Genomic DNA, 22,311 nt, shown 5'->3' on the forward strand with positions numbered 1-22,311 from the left:
CCCCTGTCCATCATGTGTTGTCTGCTTATCTAACCCTCCATCCATCCTGTAGCTACCCTCCAGCTCCTGTGTCTACATCATCTGTCATCCATCTATCCAGATCCATCATCTTGTATGGGTCATCTGTGACATGTCTATCTGTTAGGGTCTGTAAACAAGTCAAGATGGCGCCTGGCATTTTGCCAGAGGGAGTGGTTTGTGAAGTAACGCAAGCCAGCCATTAAGTGTGGAGATTCCTTATTGGTTGACTGCTGTATCTAGTTTATGTTAATTAAGATAAGCTGTGTGGAATGTATATATACCCCTCCTGTCCTACAATAAACGGCTCCCACTCCAGCTGTATCAATGTACACAAGTTGTTCGTTACCCCCCGGCTATTTTGCCCAGCCAGCTGGGCTGCGGCATCTAATCATCTGTCATCTGTGATCCATCCATCCACCCATCCATGCACCCTGTGTCTATCCTCTAGCTCTGATCTCTGTATAACCTGCCATTGTCTATCATCCCTGTCTCTCCTCTGTCTTCCATCCATCTCTGGTCTGTCTCCCACCCTCTGGGAGGTTGCAAGCTGGTGAGAGTGCTGTGGGCTGGGGGCTGCAGATGGGGTCTTCGCTCCACTGAGCTTGCATTCTGGTTGGAAGGGACTCGCAGCTGGTGAGGGAAACCAGGAGGTGTAGAAGGCAGTTTCCCATTCTGGTGGGAGCCCTGAACCCATAATGACAGCACAGAGGGGCACTGGGAACCACAGGTGAGGGTGCACAGGGCAAGACTCATGGAGCAGGTGACATCTGGGCTGAAGCCAAGACTCGAAGAACAGCCAGAGGGAAAGGCAGGGCCCAAACATGGAGGCAGCACCAGCTTGCTGTAGGCTTTCCATTTAACTTCGTTTTGGAATCGCTTGGACATTTCAGTCAGGTTTTAAGAGCAATAATTCAAGTCCAGTATAGCCTCTGCCCCATTCACATACTTTTCTCTTTCTATTTTTTTTTTTTTGTGCTGGGAATGGAACCCAGAGCCTCACATATTCTGGGAAAGTACTCCACCATGGAGCTACAGTCCAGCCCTTTTTACTTTTTATTTTGAGACAGGGTCTGCCTAGTTGCTGAGGCAGGACTAATACTTGCAATCCTCCTGCCTCAGCCTCCCAAGTAGCAGGGATTGCAGGCCTGTGCCATGGTGCCTAGCAAGAGCCAAATCCATGTATCAGTTTAAGGGCATCATTCTCTCCCTTTCTTAAGACTATCCATCATCCAGTTTGTTTACCTCTTTGTGAGCCTTTGTTATTTTCTGTATTTTTCTTTGGAGCTTTCTGATAGGTTTGTGCCGATGTTTCATTTGCATCTGAATTTGCATTTGCCTAATGACTAGTGTCCCCAACACGTGACGTATCTTCTGTGGTGAGACACCTCCTCCTGACTTTTGATCATTTTCTAATTGGATTAAACTGAATATTTTTGAGAGAGCTTCATATATTCTAGACACCAGACCTCTGTTATAGTTTGAAAATGTTTTTCCATTCTATAGCTTGCCTTTTAAGCCTCTTAGTGGTGTCTTTTCCTAGGCGAGTTTTGATTTGGGTTAAGCCCAATTAATAACCTTTCCTTTTGTGGGTTGCTGAGAGTCAAGTCTAAGAATTTTTTGCCTCTTCCTGGGTCCTGAAGGTCTCCTCACCTTCTTCTTTTAAAATTACATAGCTTTACAGTTTACATTGAAGCCCACAACACATTCAATTCCTTGAGCTGTGTGGTCCATTTGCATCCAAGTTCATGGTCCAGAATGTTTGGTCATACAGGAGACCTATGTTGAGGCCCTGGGTGTCCTCAGTGCCAGTGTTTGTCCTCAGGCTGTGTCTTCTCCCCAGAATTGCTCCTAACCTCTTGGGAGCTCCAGCCCACGTGGGGAGCTTGCTCCAGGCCCTGGCAGACTTTGACTGTGGGTTGCTCCCCTCCCTGCTCCAGTCCTGTGACTCTGTACACACTCTTGGAGTCAGGTAGGCTGCTTCCCTCCTCTGTGTTCCTTATCTTTTCAGAGTTACTCACTATTTGCCTTTCTAGTTTATTTTCCTTTCCTTAAAAAATGTAGAATAATCTTGTCTGTAGCTACAAATTGGAAGGGGTGTGGTTTGGGGTAAGAATGGTGTTGAGCCTGTGTGGGGGACAGCTGGCACTTGGGTTGTCTTGAATCTACCAAGGCTGGAGGCCTCTGCGAATTGAAATCTTGGGGGGTTCTTTCCATCTGGGTCTTGGTTTTCAGCCTGTGGGTTCTATGCATGCTTCCTTTTACATTTGTGAGGCTTATGCTAATTTTTTATATCTGGGAGCTTAGTGCTTCCTCCCTGGGGGTCCTTGAGAACACCATAGTCCCTGGGGTCCCATGGGCTTGGCTCTGTAAACAAGCTGACACCAGCCTCCTCAGGTCCCCAGGCGCCTCATTTCCCACAGCTACAGGAGATGAAAGCCACCTTTCCTGCCACTAGGTGAGCCAGTGCCATGGTGTCCCTGGCTATGCCTGGGACTCAGCCTGCTTCCCCACCTCAGGCTACTTCCTCATGTAGGCCCCTTTTCCCCCATGCAGGGACCTGCCACTGTGAGACAAAGGCATTTTGATCTGAAATGTGGGTCCAGGCTACACCACCTGCTGAGCTAAGGTGAGACTCTGGCCACTCCTGCCTGAGGAAGTGATTTCTCCTCCTCCTTCTGCTGCTGAGAGCTCCACCAACTCTTCTTCAGGTCAGATGTCATTTTTCTGTTTGATTTTCTATCAGAGTTGTCACTGAAGTTGCCTTTGGAAGACCCAGAATTGGCTGCTCATTCTGGAGAAGTCTCCCCCTGAACTCTGGAATTGAGGGAAGAAGGGCTTCAGAACCTCAGGTCCTCAACTTTCCCGGAATAAGAAGGGTGAGGACTTTGAATTTTTGTGTGTGTGTGTGGAAATGAGGCTCAGGTCTGACTCTCTACTGAAATCATCTTTGTGATGGCTTCTATTAGGGCTTATATTGGTTAGTGTGCATCAGAGTAGGGAGCTTCCCAACCCCGACTTCTAATTTGGAGCTCCATTTTTGAGAAAGATACTGCATCTGATTCAAAAAAGATAGAACACACTGATTTCTACAATGAATCGTAGGCATATAAAGATGATTCTGTTCTACTTGTTTGCCTAGTCCCTGCTGGGCCAACCCAGGGTGCCCCTGGAGACCAGAGGCACAAATAAAACCACACTCTTGTGTAGGAGAGGAGCCAGGTTGAACAGAAAGCTCTGTTCTTCTGTATCAGCATAGAGAGAGCTTCTCTGCGATTGTGAAAAGAATCACAGGCTTTCCTCTAGAGATTGCTGAGACTAAGGGAGCTCTCTGTAGGCATGTAAGTGCAGGTTGGTGAGGGAAAGGTGACAAATGACAGCAGCCACAGCCCTATAGCATGAAAAGGATGGGAAAGGAGGAAGTGCAGAGCAGGGGACCTGAGCCCTGGGCTTGGCTGCCATAGGACCTGAGAGAGTGCAGAGAGGGGACCTGGGCCCTGGGCTTGGCTGGTATAGGACAGGAGGGAGTGCAGAGCAGGGGACTTGGGCCCTGAGCTTGGCTGGCACAGGACAGGAGGGAGTGCAGAGAAGGGGACCTGAGCCCTGGGTTTGGCTGCTATAGGAAGGAGGGAGTGCAGAGCAGGGGACCTGAGCCCTGGGCTTGGCTGCTATAGGACAGGAGGGAGTACAGAGCAGGGGACCTGAGCCCTGGGCTTGACTATCACAGGACAGGAGGGAGTGCAGAGCAGGGGACCTGAGAACTGGACTTGGCTGCCATAGGACAGGAGGGAGTGAAGAGAGGGGACCTGAGCCCTTAGCTTTGCTGGCATAGAACAGGAGGGAGTGCAGAGAGGGGACCTGAGCCCTGGGCTTGGCTGTCACAGGACAGGTTAGAGTGCAGAGCAGGGGACCTGAGCCCTAGGCTTGGCTGGCATAGGACAGGAGGGAGTGCAGAGCAGGGGTCCTGAGCCCTGGGCTTGGCTGGCACAGGACAGGAGGGAGTGCAGAGCAGGGGACCTGAGCCCTGGGCGTGGCTGGCACAGGACAGGAGGGAGTGCAGAGCAGGGGACCTGAGCCTGGGCTTGGCTGCTATTGGAAGGAGGGAGTGCATAGAGACAGGAATGGCCAGAGAGAGTCTCACCTTAGCTCAGTGGGTGGTGTGGCCTGGACCCACATTTCAGATCAATGCCTTTGTCTCACAGTGGCTGGTCCCCGCATGGGGAAAAAGGGGTCTAAAAATTCCTAAATAAGAATGTGCAGTATATCTGAAATATAAATAGTTCCCCTACTCTTTGTTGTTAATTTCTATCCATTAAAGCCTAGAAAGCCCTGGTCTGTCCTCCATGAGTTGGTGTGGTTGGAGCATAACCTTAGGTCAGAGAATCAAGTCCCATTCACCAACCCAATTTCAGAACATTAGGCCGAAGTTTCCATAATGAGTTCACATTTATTATTTCATGCCAATGAAACTACTAAAGGAATTTGACATTTTCATAGCTCCTTTGCAATTTCATGACTGTCAACTAAACACCTGGGCATGATGCGAGTCAGAGGACTATGCATGGTGGCCACCTCACACTGATGTAATAAAGCATGGAGGAAAAATGTTTTTAAAAGACCTGAGGTCACCTTGCAATTCTGGCTCAGGAGTGGCAGTCTAAGTGACAGCCATTGCTAAATAATTTGTGTAGTTTGTCATCGCCAGTCCTTGGGTCTCTCCATGGGGTGCAATTTAGCAATGGGTCTGTGGATACCGAAGCTCAGCTGCTCTTCACACTCGACGCTTGCAAAGTGTGCCTGTGAAAGTCTCCGGGTTCTTTAGCACTTGTCTGGCCACTTCTGAGGGTTCCCTGCCCCTTTCCTACCCCTTTGTGTGGCTTGGCTGGGGATCTGGTGTCTGAACTGTTGGATTCAAACTTAGGGATCCCCACCACAGCTTCAGCCAGGCAGAGTTTGCAGACTCCACCATGAGGGCCGACAGGTGGGGCAGCAGCCACAGGCACACAGGGGTCCTTCAAAATGCTTCTGTACTCCCATGTCCATTGTCCTGTGTTGCCTGGTGTCACTTGCTACTACTATCTCAGGGGAGGCCTTCCTCAGTAGCTATTGGCACTATCAGGCAGGGTCCCCTTCACAGCCCTTATCTTAGACAACTGTAGCCCTGGAGGCTGTAGGTGGCCAAGGTATAAGCCCACTGTCACCAGGCATGTAGACATGGGAGGTATGGATGGGAACCTAAAAGCCCTGTCCTCTTTCCATCTTGCATGAGGAAAGCCAACACACAGGATGCCAAGCTGGGTTGTAGGTCATGTATTGCAGAGGCAGAATCACACCTCAAGAATTATTGGGTCCTGTTTTGATACAATGGCCTGCCATTCAAGGTGGCCTCGTGTGTGCATTCGCGAAGTCCCTGAGCGTCGCCCCTGAGTTTGGCCTCTGTACCTGGGCACATCCTGCTGGCTCTTGTGGGAGCATCCTGCTGAATGGGCCACAGGTCACATTCCTTCTGTGAACACAGCCAGAGCCCGGCTCTCAGGTCATGGCCTCTGTTAACATAGGCACAGCTGCAGGGCTCTCCCCACCCGTTGGGAGCCACTGGCCAACACCCAGCCCTCGACAACTCTTCTGGCTGAGCTTCTGACCCGCCTTGGTCATCACATGCCTGTACCGTTCCCCAAGGCGGCAGGCTCCAGGGCAGATCCATGCCCCGCCTGGGAGTCGGGCACACTGCCCTGCACATAATGGGCATCTGTAAGTGTACACTCAGAGGTGAACTCTCTTGAGTGCACAGCCGGGTGCAGCAGGCAGGGGGCCATGCTGTGTTCTCTTACCAGTGCCCTCGATGTTTCTGCACACAGTGGGGTGGCCATGGGGAGCGGCAATGACAGCTCCCTCCAGGCGTTCATCCTGGTGGGCTTCTCTGACCGGCCTCGACTGGAGAGGGTCCTGTTTGCCTCTGTCTTGGTCTTCTATGTCCTGGCACTGGTGGGCAACGCTGCCATTGTCCTCTTGTCCCTCGCGGATGCCAGGCTCCACACGCCCATGTACTTCTTCCTTGGGAACCTGTCCTTCCTGGACCTCTGCTTCACCACCAGCATCGTGCCCCAGCTGCTATGGAACCTCTGGGGCCCAGACAAGACCATCAGCTACCACGGCTGCGTGGCCCAGCTCTACATCTACATGGTGCTGGGCTCCACCGAGTGCGTCCTCCTGGCCGTCATGTCCTACGACCGCCACGTGGCCGTCTGCCGGCCCCTGCACTACATGGTGCTCATGCACCCCCGCCTCTGCCTGCAGCTGGTGGCTGTGGCCTATGGCTGCGGCTTTCTGAATGCCTTCGTCATGTGTCCTCAGACCATGCGGCTCTCGCGCTGTGGGCGCCGCAGGGTGGACCACTTTCTCTGTGAGATGCCGGCTCTCATCGCCATGTCCTGTGAAGACACCATGCTGGTGGAAGCCTGTGCCTTTGCCCTGGGGGTGGCGCTTCTGCTGGTGCCCCTGTCCCTGATCCTCGTCTCGTACGGCACAATCGCAGCCGCAGTGCTGAGGATCAGGTCGACCGCAGGGCGCAGGAAGGCCTTCAGCACCTGCTCCTCCCACCTGCTGGTGGTCTCTCTATTCTACGGGACCATCATCTACATGTACCTGCAGCCGGCCAACAGCTACTCACAGGACCAGGGCAAGTTCCTCACGCTCTTCTACACGGTGGTCACACCCAGCGCCAACCCCCTCATCTATACCCTGAGGAACAAGGATGTGAAGGGAGCAGTGGCCAGGCTCCTGGGCTGGGAGAAGGGGTCTGGGGAAGCTTAAGTGAGCAGCACTTGCATCTGGCTGCTGAGTGCAGTGCCCTTGTCCACATCCTCAGGCCAGTGGTGTTCTGTGGAGGTGGGCTGAGGCGGATATACATCATGAGATATCTCAAATTCACACTTGAGTCTCAAGTATAAATGTGACATCCATCTGTGTTTCCTGTGTGCACATACACATAGCCTCAAAGTCTGTGTAGGCATCCAGATCACCTGTGTCTCCACAGGCTTGCAGGTCCCGGGTGGGGTTTCCATGGTTGGGTGGTGATGGTGCTGAGGAGGTTTTGGGTTTTGGAGCATTGGGACACGGGGAGCTCAGATTGGGGTGCCTGATCCATGCGGAGGACTTGCTGGAGCTGTTCCTAGTCACCTGAGCCACCAAGTGAGGCAGACAACACAGTGGCTCAGGGTTCTAGTGTGGCTCGCCCTGCCGGGTCTGGGTGGGACCAGCTGTCAGCTCTAGGAGCTCTGCTCCACCATGGCAGAGGACTTGTCATTTGCCCTGTCCCACAAGCACCAGGCAGTTTGCATCTACATCCTAGGTGTCAAAGAGAGACAGTGAGCAGCCTTTCTCAGCACCCCTGTGCCCACAACTGTGGTGGCATTTCCAATGGACATCTGGGCATGCTGGGAGGACAGCCTCTGCCCAGGCTGTCCTCATGAGCTGGGAGTGGCCTTTTAGGTGCATCTTCTGGAAGGGAGGACTGGGGGTCGTGGCCCCTCTCCTTGGCTGTTCTCACAGCAGAGTGTTCCCAGGAGGGCTGAGCAGCCAAGGGCCTAGAAGGAGCCGGGCAGATGGTCTTCATTCGAGGGGACCGATAATCTTGGTCTCCTGGGGAGGTTCCTGGCCAACCTCACCAGACATGGTGCTGTTGGCGATCTTACAAGGTCAGTGCAGCCGGACGTCACTAAGAGCAGCGCCGCAGCAGCAGGTGCCTCAGAGCCCGAGGATGTGACTTCCCGACTCCGCAGCCCCGGAGTGCAAGACCACGGCTGGGCAGGCGTCTGTTAAAGGCTCCCCCCAGTCTCCGGTGACAGACAGACCTGGGAGTTGTCGTGTTGGGGATAGTCAAAGTTGGCTCCTCTCTTTCCCCAAGCCTTCTTCCCGTGTCCTGAACCATGAGCACCCTCGGGGGGTGGGAGTGACCAGAGAGCCTCAGCCTACCCTGTTCCTCGCTCAGCAGCGTCCCTCCGGTGACTGTTCCAGGTGAACGGATGGTCCCTTTCATAGACTAGCCTTATTCTAAGTCCTGGCTTTAGTTTAACCCTGGAGGGGTACAAAACCCAGGAGCAGAGAGCGTGTCGGGAAATGGGTTCACACTGAGAGCCACCTGACCCCCAGCCAGGCTCAGTGGCTTTAACCTATAATGACTCCGCTGGGCTCCCTGGCTGGAAACCGCTGATCCCACCCTTCTGAGGAACGATCCGTGGATGAATTGCTTGGAGAAGGGGCCTGGAGAGCACCCGTGGGGACACTTATGTGGGAAGGTGCTGTGCCAGTGCCCAGGGGCAACTCCGTGCCTCTGGGTGAGATGAAGCTGAGGGGCTGGGAATCTCAGCGGCATGGCTGCCAGCCAGTGAGCAGCAGCACTTGGGACCCCTCCTCTTAAGTCAGTGGAGCTGAGAGTGTGGCCGCAGGTGTGCCCTTCCAGATGGCCTGGTGTGGGATTCCGTTTGTCCTTGGCTTAGAGTAGATACCAGCAAGGGAAGGAAACCCTTATCTCAAGCTCAGGGCAGATTCTGCTGCAGAGCTTACTGAGACCCTCTCTGAAGCTGTGGGTGACGGAATTGTCTAGACTGTCTCCTGGCTGCACAGGGAGGAGGCTCTGTGCTTGCTGGCATTCCTTGTCACGCAGGGATAAATGCAGCCGGTGTCACAGAGTGGCATTGTGAAGGACCCACGGCCACACTGCTGTGCTCAGTGGGTGGACTCCTCATCTGGCTCTTCCTTGGATCTGTTTGGTTTTGGTTGGTTTGGCTTAAGGGACCCTGCCTAAGGAGCATCTCAGAAGCACCACCACAAGTGTGTTCTTTGTGGAAGTTTGTGTGGGAGTGAGTTGTCACTTACACACTACTCTCTGTTCCTTTGGATACACGCCCAGGAGCGGAACTGCTGGATCACAGGGGCTGCCGTTCTCTGCTGTGGCTGTGCTCACAGCGCCCAAGAGTTCCCTTTTCTTTGCACCCTGCTGACATTTATTACTTTCTGTCTTTTTGATAATGACCATTCTAACAAGCATGAGGTGACATCTCACGTGGTCTTAACTTGCGTTGCCCTGATTGTCAGTGGTTCTGAAGGTTTTGTATACATGTTGGGCATTTGAATGCTCCTTGTTAGAAATATCTATTTTGAGAAATACCTATTTAGATCCTCCTCTAATTTTTGAATCAAATTACTTGTTTTCTTCCTGTTGAGCTTTTTGGGTTCTGTGTGTGTCTGTGATTCTGATCCCTGTCAGGTGTGGCTGGCAGGTACACTCTCCCATTCTGCCCTCTTTTGCTGTTGATTGGGTCCTCTGCTGTGCAGAAGCTTGTCAGTCTGATGGAATTCTGTTCATTTCCACATTTGTTGCCTGTGCTTTTGGGGTTCTATCCAAAAAGTTATTGTCATGGAGCTTTTAATCTATGTTTTCTGCCAGCTATTCTCCACTTTTGGGTCTCACATTTAAGATCTCTAACCTGTTTCCTAAATTATGAAATTAAGAAAACATCTGACACACACCTCTGCAGCTGGGTGTGAGAAACCAAGGTAGGGATGACGTAGGAGGCCATGGTCCATTTCTATTGGTGGGGGCACTGTGTCCAGATTTGGCCAAGCAGAGTGGGCTAGGCTTCCCTGAGCTCAGGGCCAGGTACAGAGTAGGCTAGGCTTCTCTGGGCTCAAGGCCAGGTGCACAGTGGGCTAGGGTTCCCTGAGCTCAGGGCCAGGTGCAGAGTGGGCTAGGCTTCCCTGGGGCTCAGGGCCAGGTGTAGAGTGGGCTAGGGTTCTCTGGGCTCAGGGCCAGGTGTAGAGTGGGCTAGGGTTCCCTGGGCTCAGGGTTAGATGCAGAGTGGGCTAGGGTTCCCTGGATTCAAGGTCCAGGTATACAGTGGGGGCTAGGATTCCCTTGGGTAAGAGCGGTACACAGTTTATGGTTCCTGGGCTCAGGTCCAGGTGCATGGTTGGCAAGAGTGTCCTGGGCTAAGGCCAGATTCAGAATGGCTAGGGTTCCCTCATCTCAGGGCCAGATGCAGAGTGGGGTAGGGTTTACTGGGTTCAGAGTTGGGTAGGGTTCAAGGGCCTTGCACAGAGTGGGCTAGGGTGTTTTGAGCTAAGGCTAGGTTTAGAGTGTGCTAAGGTTCCCTGGGTTTTGGGCCAGGTACAGAGTGGGGTAGAGTTCCCCGGGGCTCAGGACCACATACAGAGTGGGCTAGGGTTTCTGGCTAAGGCCAGATGTACAGTGGGGTACAATTCCCTGGGCTCAGGGCCAGATGAAGAGTAAGCTAGGGTTCCCTGTTTTCCAGGGCCAGGTGCAGAGTGGGGTAGGGCTCCTTGGTTTCCAGAGCCAGGTACAACGTGGTTAGGGTTCCCTGGGCTCAGGGCCAGGTGCAGAGTGGCTAGGGTTCCCTGGGCTCAGGGCCAGGCTGGTGTGTTTTACCTGTTTTCTGGAGATCTTTTGCTTCCATAGATCAGTCCCTGAAGATTAAAACTCATGCAAACTTGCCCTCCAGCCTGTGGATACAAATCTGTGGAAACTGGTCTCTGTGATTTGATTTTTAATAATAAAAGTTAGCGATGTTACTATGGAGACAAGGTCTCCACCGGGGCCTGCAAGTCCGGCTTCTACCTCTGCTGCATTAGCTCGCAGCTCATGCATACTCTGACAGATCTGGAGTTTCCTTCAGGTTGTGGTGAGCTGTCACTCTGGTGCCTGTCTCTGTCTCTTCACATCAGACACATGCAATCGACCCAGGCTGCTCAGCCATGTTCCCACCAAGAGCTTGTGCTCTGAACTTTTGGGACCTTTCACAGGGAAGTGAGTGTTTCTCGCCTCTGAGCAGGGCCTTCCACCTTCCTGACATGAATTTGCTTTGGGGAAAGGAGAGAAAATGGAATTTCAAGTGTATTCTGTAGTGCAGGTCTGAGGGCTCTGGCCTCGTGCTGTTGCCAAGGAGGAAGGCTAGGATTCCAGGTCACGGGTAGACCTGCAGAGATGAGCTCATGCTCCATCCCAAATAGCCAGGTACTTAAGTGAACAGCCCCTTGCAGGTGCAGCCAGTGCAGGATCTCCCATCTCTTGAGCTAGAGCTTGGTATGAGGGGGCATACTTAACAGAGCTTTGCAAAATCCGTTGATTTTACCTCAGAAGCAGAACACAGAAGTCAAACTCAGGTATTGTGAGAGCTCACTTTTATACTGCTGTACTGATTTATCACAAATACTTACCAGTGACACTACATCCCCTGTCCCTGCAGGGGATAGAAAAATTCATGATTAATGACAACATTCACACATTTGTCATTTGCACTTAATTATAATTGATTTTCCTTCACTCAGCGAGTGTGAGGACTGTGGAGATGGATGAAAAGATGGTGGGGAAATCCAGTGGCGCCCATGCTGGCCTGCCACGGAGGGGCAGCTGGACCCCTCTCTTAGTTCTGAGGTCTGGTGTCCTGTTGGAGACACGTCTGCTGGATCTTGAGGGCTGAGAGTGTTAGAAAGCAGGAGAGCATGAGGAAGGCGGTGCAGGGCAGAGGGAGACGGCAGTAGGTGCATTCGCCCAGGGTTCAGCATGGAGGCATGCCCCCACCAGTGTTAAGCTGACTGGGTTTGGTTTGGCCCCTCACAGAGAGAAAATGAGTGGGCCTAGGACAAGCCTGGCATCAATAGGATACATTTAAGTAAGGTCACTTGCCCTGGAGGAGAAGGGGAGGAAAAGCCTTTTAAAACGTCTCTCCTAGTGCCCCATGATCACACGATAGTGGGGTACATTGACATAATCGTGGCTGCGTGTAATGTCACCTGCTCCATTTCAGTCTTCTGTGCTTCCTCTTTCTTCCATCTCCTCACTTCCCTTCCCCTAAGCTCTTCCTTCCATTTATTGTCTACCTTAGTGCTTTACAGCTGGACACAGGCACAATGCACTGTGGAGTGTACATGGTGTGCAGAGCATGGGCTGGTCATCTCCTGCGTTGGTTCCTCCCTCCTGGCCCTCTTCCTCTGCTCCACTGACCTCCCCTCTACTTCCAGGGATCTGCCCCCCTTTTTCTTCCATTATTCTGCTCTAGCTTCCACATATGAGAGAAAATAAGAAAAAAGCCTTTTAATAACTCAGGAAGAACTTATGCAAGTTTAATTAGTGAAACAGGAGAGTAATGGAGACTAGGAATTGGGTTTGGGAGACAGATGTTAAAGCAGTGGGACGGTGAGGCTTGGGGACGTGGTTGGGCGTGGAAAACGAAGTTCCAGAGTTCCAGTCCTGGTTGCTTCTCTGGGCCTGGAGGGAACACATTGTTAGTTGGTAATTAGCAGTTTTCTCTCAAATAAATGGGAAGAATCACAAGAATCATTATGTTAGAACTAATCATTATGTTAGAACAAATGCTGTGAAAATAATGACCTCAGATCCATCCTGTTGAGACAAAGCCCCTGGCACAGGGGGCTCATTACCCTCTTGGCACAGAAGTCCGCGGGGAACGGAGCCATTAAGAAGTCCGCTGTGTGTCTGGGTGGGGCCTCTGAGGAGCGTCTCCTGTGCCCCGCTGAACTGTGGGAGGCCTCCAGGACCCTAGGAATCCCCAGGCGTCTGCGTCTGCACAGGAAGGCAGCCTGCAGGAAGTCCCAGAGCCCTGTCTTCCCTCACTTGGCCTTGGAACGCAGTTACACCAATGGCAGAGAGCGCTTCCTGGCCCTGGGGAGCAAGGCCATCCTGGGCCCTTCAGGTTAAGGAGCTCCTGGTGGAGACGCCCAGGCTCAGACGCCTCAGACACGCGTCTTCCTCATCCCAGAGGGAGAAATGAATTTCAAATTTAAATTTTTCTGCTACAGAATCTTCCAAATAAGTGCAGAGTCCATGTGTATGTACAGACCTAAGATAAAAATTCAGGTGAAAGCAACACTTTCTTTGAGTTGATTTACTTTTTAAGATTTGTCCTGAAGTAAAACTGTAAAAATTTTGGTGTGCAGTTCTATTAATTTTGTAGACACATAGACTTATATAAAGACCATCAAGATCAGGGTGCCCACCCTGAACGCTCCCTGGTACCCTTTCTGTCTACACTCTGCCCCAGCCCTAAACTCTGAATCCTGAATCTGTGTTCATCACTATCATTTTTTCTTGAGGACAGCGCGGCATACGTGTCATCTTGAAGGACCCTTATGAAGGCCATGGCTGACTTTAAAGTTGCCCGTTCAAAGTCAGCAGGCTGCACGGGCCGCCCATTCTGATGGCTGTGCGGGCCTCTCAGGTTTAGTTTGTGCTGAGCACAATTCCTTTGCATGGGTGGCCTCCGTGTGCCTGTTTCGCTGGTTGAAGGGCATTTGGGCTGTGCATGGTCTTGGGTAATGATAAGTAGAGCTGCTATAAACTCTTAAATACAAGTTTCCTTGGGAACGTATAGGGGCCCTCAGAAGCTGCCAAGTCCTTTCACATGGTGGCGGGTGCATCCCACCAGTGGTGTGTGGCCACCCTGCCGCCAGCTGGCCTTAGCTGCGCAGGAGGTGTGCAGGCCCAGTGCAGGCCCCCTGCAGGCCACGCCATGCCAACGTCCTAGTGGTGATGACTCAGGGCCCCTTTCCATGTGGATTTGTCACCACCACGTCCTTTTCTGTAAGGTGGCCGTTTCCAGTGTTTACTCATTTTTAACAATTTGTTTCTGTTTTCCCTGTAGAGTCGGTGCAATCTTCAGCAAGTCAGGACAGAGTCGATGGGTGGACAGTGGCCTGCGGAAGTCTCACCCCAGCTTTTCACAGGGCCTCTCGTGCTCTCCACGGTAACTTTCAGCAGCACTTGCAGTCTGAATGACGTCCCCTGGCCAGCCTCTCCGTCGCCCGTTGGCTTATGGTGTGCTAAGAAATCTGCGCCTACCCAGCCTCTAAGTGTTTTTCTTCTGTTTTCTATTAAACTCCTATGATTTTACATTTCATATCAATCGTCCGTGACCCGGTTTGGGTTGATCTTGTAGAAGGGATGAGGTTCAAATGAGGGTTTTTGATAGCTTATGGAGGTCCACTGTTCCAGCAATTTGTCTTTCTTACTGCTAATGCTTAATTCTTGTGAGGTTTTTTTTTTTCTTTTTAGAAATCATGTTACAGATGCTCTGATACAAATTTTTCTTTTGAATTTTTTCAACATAGTTCTTAATGACTTAAAAAACTTTATTCATTCACATCAAACATGAACTAAATTCATAAGAATTTTGTCTCAAATAATGGGATTTTCATTCCTCAAGAGAATTCATGAATGAAAAGGAGCTTACAGCAGGGCCTGGGGTTTGGTGTGATTTTTATTTCCAAAAGTAGGCGAGACAGAAGCTTACCTTGTCCACAGTGAAACCTCCTGAGTGCTGTGCTCAGAAGCCAGTCTACACCCACAGAGATCATCCCTATGCTTCTCTGTTCTGCGGTGGGAAGGGGGCATACTGGGTTAATTTGATTGCAATGCTCTATAAACAGGGGCCTTTATTCAGGAAATGCTTCTTGAATCTTAAATATACAAGAACACTAAAAAAATGGGATAACTGAGTGTGGTGGCAAAGGGACACAGAGGAGACTCAAAGGGACTCCAGGAGGAGGATGGGTGTGCCCTGGCTGACCGTAGAGGACATGCTGTGGAGCAGAGACCACGACTGCATGAAGGAGCAGGTGGTGACCACCTTGTCACCTGACCCCAGCCCCTTAGCAGGGACACAGTTGTAGGAGACCAGGATCAGGACAGACCCAGGACAGTGTGTCCAGGCAGGATGGGCTGATGGCAGCCGGCACCTCACATACAATGTGTGATGCGTCAGTGACAGCAATGACAGTGTAGCCCCAGGGATGTGGTCGGTGGGGACAACATCAGGTGGAACTGGCGGTTCCACTGAGCCAGGCTTAGGCTGCCATCTGCAAGCACAGCTATGGACGCATCATGACCCATGATGGAGCAGCTTGCAGCTGGCTGTAAAGAGCCATGCTCCACGACCAGAGGGGCATGCATCCATGGCCTCGTGGTCATGAAGGAGTCGGGCTGCTCACTCCAGTTGTGATGGTCTTTCCTGGGCCCAGAGGCTGACCAGCAGCCAGGGAAAGATGCTGGGTATAGCAGAAGCTGAGGATGGACAGGGTGCTGAGGAGGAAGTATGTGGGCATGTGGAGTTGAGAGGTCACCAGGAACAGGAAGATGACTCACTAATCTACCTCTTCTGCCCAGTGCCTCGAGTCTGTAGGAAGGTGTCAAGTTGGGACTTTGTCTGCAATGGGGTGTGGCTATAGCTTTCCGTCTGCAGCACTGGGGTCCATATAACTCTAGAGACCTCTGCAAAATAGAGCTTTTAAAAGATCTGTATTGGTATTTCCAGAACTAAAGTGTCATAAAAAACCCAGCTTCTTTTCAGACTCTGCCAGTGATGAGCCCCTTTCTGCTTCCTGATGAAATCTAGAATGTGGGGCGCAGCAGATTTGGTTAGCAGGATCAGCACCCTCACCTCCACCTCACACTCTGTGTGTCAGTGCTGTCCTTGCTCCGAGCTGCAGAGCTGGACAGGGACCAGGCACAGTACGTTGCCAGCTACTCACTAACCGTGTGACCAGGAGAATGACAGCTGGTGCTTGACCATGCATCCCTGGTCCTGACCCAGTCATCTTGACCACACTGCATCCCGTGTCAACAGAGGGCAGCTTGAGGGAGAAGCTAGGATCATTGTGTGGGTGTCATTTTGCAATAAGTTTGCTTCTGATCTGCCTCAACTCTGTAAGAGTGAGCTAAGTATTCTCATTATTAAATAGACATGAACCAAATATTTGGGCAGTGAGCATGGACCTCCCCTAGGATTAACAAAAAGGTATGTTTTCTATGTCAACAATTAAAAGATGGGTCTGAGGACTCAGTTTCTTACCATACACTCATTTTGGTGTGACAGACACCTGGATGCCAGAGGGGCTAGGATACCAGGACAGAGGTCTGCATGTGTGTCCCTGTGGCTTCCCACAGCTCTGCTGTCCATGGGCAAGATGTTCCCATGTGTGGTCTAATGAGAAAGGGTTGTGGATCCTAAACTCAGAAAAGGAGCCATATGTGATGAATAATGAGACCTAGAGTTTAACAAATAAACACAACTTGGAAGCAACAGATCAATTCCAGGGCTGACATAGCAGGGTCTGTCCTGAACACACTGTGTCTGCAGGTCTCATCGTGAGAACAGGCACCTACATGACGTTGAAGGCAGCTGCACAGGGACTGGGACATGGCAGCAGGAGGCCAGGGACCATGCCCTCCAGGCATGCAGGATGCATCACCTGAGTTCACTGATGCTCAGTCCAGGGCCGGGGCCCGGCGTTTAGACAGATGAGGTCATACCCATGCCAGGGTCACGTCGATGGTCTGTGTGGAACCAGGGAGAGCGAGTAGGAGAGGAGGAACTCTGACATGCACAGAAATGTGCAGGGAGACCCAGAGCCCTCGGGGTGTGAGGGTTCCTCTTGCAGGTGGCCAACAGCTGTTCTTGGAGGCAGTAGCCTTCAGTATACCTGGACTCACCTGACACTCACCACCCAGCCCACCCTCCTCTGCCATTCTCGCCGTGGGCCTCGTGCCGCTGATCAACACCAGCCACTCATTCTATTTACCCGCAGCCACCAGGCCTTGCTGAGGGTGTGCCCCAGCCTGACCCTGCCCAGTCAGATGAGAAGACCATGTCCACTGACAGTGGTGGACCCTGGGGACCTTGTGATGCCAGAGTCCTTTACAGTTTCCACTCCCTTTTGTGACTGATGGACACTTCAGCACTCGTGTCTAGCCTTACTGTGGTGCCAGGGCCTTGTGGCCCCACCCACATGCGGCAGTGCCTACTAACAGCCTGCCAAAGGCTCAGCGGTCCTCATCTCCCACACCCTCACCATTTCCCTGGCCCTCCGCTGCCTGGTCTGGTGACCTGACCTCCATCTGGCTCAGAGTCTGATACACTGGGTCTGTGGGCTTGGCGGTGGTACGTTTCACACGTGCCAATGGGGCAGAATATGGGGAGGAGGGCTACCTGGGGTCAGAGACTCTTGTGAGCTCAGGGGCAGGACAGTGATGTCAAGGAAGGGGACCTAGAGCTCTCCAGAGGGGCCCTGGTTTCCCATGGCACCCATTACAGCAGCCCAAGGGGCCTAAGCAAGGTGACCTGTGTGTGAGGCACAGAGCATGGGCAGTGGAGCTGGTGGGGCTACGGGTATATGGCTCAGCTGTAAGAGAAGGGAAGCTGACATACGGCCTAACATGGGAAAGCCTAGGAATGTGCAAAATGAGAGAATCCAGACAGGAAGCCCACAGATTTTATGGTTCCCTTAACATGGAACTTTGAACTGAGGCAAATCCAAACACAACAAAGCAGGTTCCTGGTTGCCAGGGGATGGGGGCTTGGCAGAGGCAGGGGAGGCACCAACAGGTAGAGGTTTGCTGCTTGCAGTAATAAAAGGGTCTGGAACGACGTTGCACTGAGGGTTGTACACTATTTTGAATTGACCTACTGCTACACTTTAAAATGTCTGCATCTGTGGTGTATATTATCACAATACAAATAAACTCACACTAGCAAGAAATATGCTGCCTCATCAGCAGGGGTAGACAAATGATAAAATGACTAATAAAGAAAAAGAGTCTACTACAGCCTCTGCCAAAATCAGTGTAAGAGACAACTATGTCAGACTCCCCCCAACACCCCACACGTCCCCACATGCAGACTCATTCCTGGCTCTGCAAGCAATGCTCCAGTGTGGGCAGACACAAAAACAAACCCCAGTGTTCATAAAAGAAGCACACCTGTGCCCTCACTGCAGAGAGTGTAACTGTCCACAGGGAACAGTCCCTGAGTGTCCCTCCTGCACTCCACTCCCTGGTGCACCCCCGCAGCCTCCTCTCTTCTTGAAAGCTCCAGGGATGAGCAGCGGGCTCAGGACATGCAGGGCTGTGCATCAGTTTGTCCCTGGGGTCCCCTGTGCTTCCCCTCTGGAGCATGGCGGGCTGTACTCCCTCCATGGACTATTCTCTTCTCAGCAAAGCTGGGGTGTGTTTTCAGTTCCAAGGCATCTGATCTAAGACTTAAGAAGGCGTCCCTGGATGTTCACTGGGTAGAGCCGGGCACGCTGCCCCTCTGAGCTGGCTTCCCAGAGCTGGGATGGTGAGGTCCCAGGACTGATCTGCCCCTCCCGATCCCACATGCTCTGAATGCATGGGCATTACCAGTTCCCACGGTTGTCCCCCTTCCTCCATGTCCCCTGCAGGAAGCAGAAGGTGGCTGCTGGCTCACCCTCCTGAGTGACCTTGGGTTTGCTCCTCTCTTGTGGGGGACAAGGGGACTGGGTCCCAGGCTTCCTGGTAAGTCCAGTGCAGGCTGAGGGGCACGGATCACTGAAATGCTCTGCCCTCCTCCTCCATGGCCAGGGTGTTTAGCGGTCTTCCACACACTGGGGGCACATGGGGCTGCATGGTGAGCTCAGGCCAATGTGGACTCATGGCTCTTCTCAGAGTCACTGGGCCACCACTCTCTGATGACATGGCATGGAGGAGGGAAGCTGGCGAGGTCAGAGTGAGGGCTGCTGACTGTGTCACTGGGGACTGGAGCTGAACGTGGCAGCAGGGTTCACTGTGACAGGATCGTACCCATGTGGGACAGAACTGGCTGCCTTCAGTGCCAGTGCTCCTCGCTCCCTCACCTTCCCCCTCTCCTGCTGGTCTTCCTCCACTGACTCAGGGTTTCTGACTGGGCTGTGTGTGCCCCAGCTGGGTCCCTGGCTGTGCTCAGGGTGCACAGAGCATCCCTGGGCCAACTCCAGACTGCAGCTGCTCCCCTCCCCCAGCCCCTTCCTCTGCTCCTCCAGCTCCCTGTTTCCATGGGTGGCCCCTCCCCTTCTGTCTCCCTTCTTCCACACAGGAGAGAACACGGGGCCCTGCACTCTGCGCCTGGCTTATTTCTGCAGGAGGACATCTCCAGTGTTGAGGTGAGAGTGTGGTTGTCACCTTGGGAGAGGCCACCTCTTCCTCTGCTGGGGCTGTGGCCTTTGGGCTAGCTCCAGGGTCACCAGGAGCTCAGGCTGTGGATGCCTCTGGACGTTGCTGGAAACAGCCCAGAGCATCAGGAGGGTTGCTGGGCCTCCAAGAGTCGGCCAGACTGTCCCATCACAGGCACCCCTTGGTGTCCATCTCTTGGTGACATTTCTGCGTTTGCCAGGGTGTCAGCTATGAGTCAGCATCGTTTCTCTCTGTCCACAGGGCGGACACTTCCTCCCACAAGTGACAGGGCAGGTGTCAAACCAGCCTTCTGCTTTTCAGGTCAGCTGTGGGGCCTCCTTGCAAGGAACCATCACTGGGACTCCTGCATGACGCAGTGGCAGAAAACTAGCCAGGCTCCCCCATCCCCACGTCCCAGGTATGAAGCCAGCCATGCTCTGAGGGCCTCAGCTGCCTGTGACATGGAGGAGGTGGGGATGCATTCCTCAAGACGCCCTCTCCAGGGTCCAGCACACCGCTGGCCGGCTGTCTGCAGAGCAGACCCTGTCTCGGCACGACTCCTCTCCGACAGTCTCCCAGGGGAAATGCCTGGCGCTCTCTGAGTCCCATTTCTACCTGTGCCAAGGAGTCCCTGCGTGTTCTCTAACTGACTGATTGGTGCACACTCTCTGTGCGTGTTTAGGAGGCTCCTGGGAGCTGGGATTCGGGTGCTCACTGGGTGGACATGGCCTCAGGGTCACTAGCGCAGCATCACTGTGGCCTCTGCTGCTTCCTCAGGGAGTCCTTTCACACTGCTGTCTTCTGGGAGGGACACAGGGCACTGTGGTCAACCACACTCACATGCTGGGACAGAACCTGACCCTCCTGGCAAACACCAGTGGTGCTGTGGATGGCCCTCTACCCCTCCTTCTGGCAGGCTGCTCTCCAGCCCTGGTGACCTGCCCCTGCTCTCCCCTCCCAGGTCCACCTGCAGGCATTGCATAGCCCTGAGTTCCCAGGTAAAGCACTCAGTGAACATGCTGTTCCTGCCCCCCTGACCATGCCCAGGCACAGGGCTGGTGAGTGCCACTCTGCATCCTGAAACAGAGCCAGCTGTTACCAAGGTGAACAGGTGCTCAGACGTGGCTGGTTGGTTCCCTCTCTGCAGAGCATGTTCTGGGCCTCTCCACAAGCCACTGGCAGTCCCAAGACACCTTTCCTGCCAACCCCAGTGAGGCTCTGCTAGCAGCCCCTCAACTCCAGGTCTGCACTGCCCTGACCACAGGCCATCTGACGACCCATCAGGTCACATCCACAAAGACACATGAAGTGACTCGGCATCAGACCCTGACAGACTCTGGGCACCCAGAAGCAAATAAACCAAAGGACTGAGCCCACAGGGAACTGGTAGTCTATGAGTAAGATAGGGTCCAGCATACTGGCAGAGCAGCTGGCCAAGGGTGGTAGCTACCAAGGCTGAGGGCAGGTGAGGAGAGGTGGAGAGGGCACTGAGGAGGGCCTCAATTACAGGCCACCATTGAAAATGCCATGATGGAGTAGGTGAGAGTCCGGGAGGCTGGCTGCTACAGAGCGTGGAGCAGGGGCCATCTCTGCACCAGGGCCCTGGGGTGGGCACAGGTCCTGTGGTCCTAGCACATCTTAATGTCCTGCTTGGTTTTCAGGGAAGACTTGGAAAGGAAGCACAGAGACAAGTTAGGGTATCAGATCAAACCTCAGGTGGAAAATGGCCGCAGGATGGCCGGGTGGCGGGACCCTGGGTGGCAAGGAGGGGTGAGTCTGGAGATGTCACGGACAAAGCTGGTTGTGTGATTGGCAGGACTCTGATGTGACTCCTGCCCTGCAGTTCGTCACATGGAATACCACCCTCTGCCCGGTACTGCACCCCCGTGTCACTGCACACTCAGGCACAAGCCAGATGCTGCTGGCACAAGTGACCTTTCCACTGGAACCAGTGCTAATGTCATGCATGAACCTCCACATCTCCCTGGGCTGTGCCTGTCCAGGCCTCTCAAACGGCCCTCTCTACCTCAGGAAGACCACACAAAGCGTCCAGGAGCATTTTGAGAGCTCGGGGAGCAAGCTCATGGTTCATGGCTCCTAAGTGGTGAGATGGCTTCCTGCATCATGTCCTGTGCCCCCAGCATGGGTGGCCTTTTGGCCCCACCCTTTGGGCATCAGAGGCTGGAAATAACCAATGGAAGTTCTCCTGCCATGTTTGTGCTCCTGGGCTTCTCTGCTCGCCCCTCACTGGAGCCCATCCTCTTCATGGTGGTCTTGGTGTGCTATGTGGTGTCTATCCTGGGCAATGCCACCATCATCCTGGTCACCCGTGTGGACGTGCGCCTCCACATGCCCATGTACTTCTTTCTTGCCAACCTGTCCTTCCTGGACATCAGCTTCACCACAAGCATTGTCCCACAACTGCTGGTCAACCTCTGGGGACCACAGAAAACCATAAGCTATGGCGGGTGCGTGGTGCAGTTCTATGTGTCCCACTGGCTGGGGGCCACCGAGTGTGTCCTCCTGGCCGTCATGTCCTATGACCGCTATGCTGCCATCTGTAAGCCCCTCCACTACACTGTCATCATGCACCCACAGCTTTGCCTTGGCCTGGCCTTTGCCTCCTGGTTTGGGGGCCTGACCACCAGCATGGTCGGCTCCACGCTCACCATGCTCCTGCCTCTTTGTGGGCACAATCGCATCGACCACTTCTTTTGTGAGATGCCTCTCATTATGCAACTGGCCTGTGTGGACACCAGGCTCAACGAAGTCGAGATGTACGTTGCTAGCTTCATCTTTGTGGTCTTACCGCTGGGCCTTATCCTGGTGTCCTACGGACACATTGCCCAGGCTGTGTTGAAGATCCGGTCAGCAGAAGGGCGGAGAAGAGCATTCAGCACCTGCTCCTCCCACCTGGCCGTTGTGTCCTTGTTCTATGGGAGCATCCTCTTCATGTACCTGCAGCCAGCCAAGAGCAGCTCCCACGAGCAGGGCAAGTTCATAGCTCTCTTCTACACCGTGGCCACCCCCATGCTGAACCCCCTCATCTACACGCTGAGGAACAGGGACGTGAAGAATGCGCTCAGATTCTGCGCTGGAGCCCTGCTGGGAGTGTGCCGATCATGACCGTGAAGAGTTACATATGCTCTGTGTATGCGTGTGATGACTGGCATCCCGTCCTGTGGACACTGATATGCACGAGTGTTTCACGTCTGTGTTGTTACTGATGCACTGTTCATTGTTTGTAATTATGTCTGCCTTTGAGGGTGCTTTCAGTGACTCAGTGAGTGGACATTGATAACCTAATAAAGGCT

At 53.1% G+C, this 22,311-nt stretch overlaps 2 protein-coding genes across 2 annotated transcripts; both read left to right on the forward strand.

Annotated features, from left to right (window-relative positions):
* Positions 1-5,886: 5,886 nt before the first annotated feature.
* Positions 5,887-6,831, forward strand: LOC308644830 (putative olfactory receptor 2W6; the record flags this gene model as incomplete). Its single annotated transcript, XM_081286522.1, has 1 exon — positions 5,887-6,831. One exon carries the CDS (start codon positions 5,887-5,889, stop codon positions 6,829-6,831), a length of 945 nt encoding a protein of 314 aa, XP_081142648.1.
* A 14,275-nt stretch (positions 6,832-21,106) lies between these two features.
* LOC308646954 (olfactory receptor 2C3-like) lies at positions 21,107-22,123 on the forward strand (the record flags this gene model as incomplete). Its single annotated transcript, XM_081290555.1, has 1 exon — positions 21,107-22,123. One exon carries the CDS (start codon positions 21,107-21,109, stop codon positions 22,121-22,123), a length of 1,017 nt encoding a protein of 338 aa, XP_081146681.1.
* Positions 22,124-22,311: the final 188 nt, after the last annotated feature.

The sequence above is a fragment of the Spermophilus citellus genome (assembly GCF_964194105.1).
Source record: "Spermophilus citellus genome assembly, chromosome: 1".
Lineage (NCBI taxonomy): Eukaryota > Metazoa > Chordata > Mammalia > Rodentia > Sciuridae > Spermophilus > Spermophilus citellus.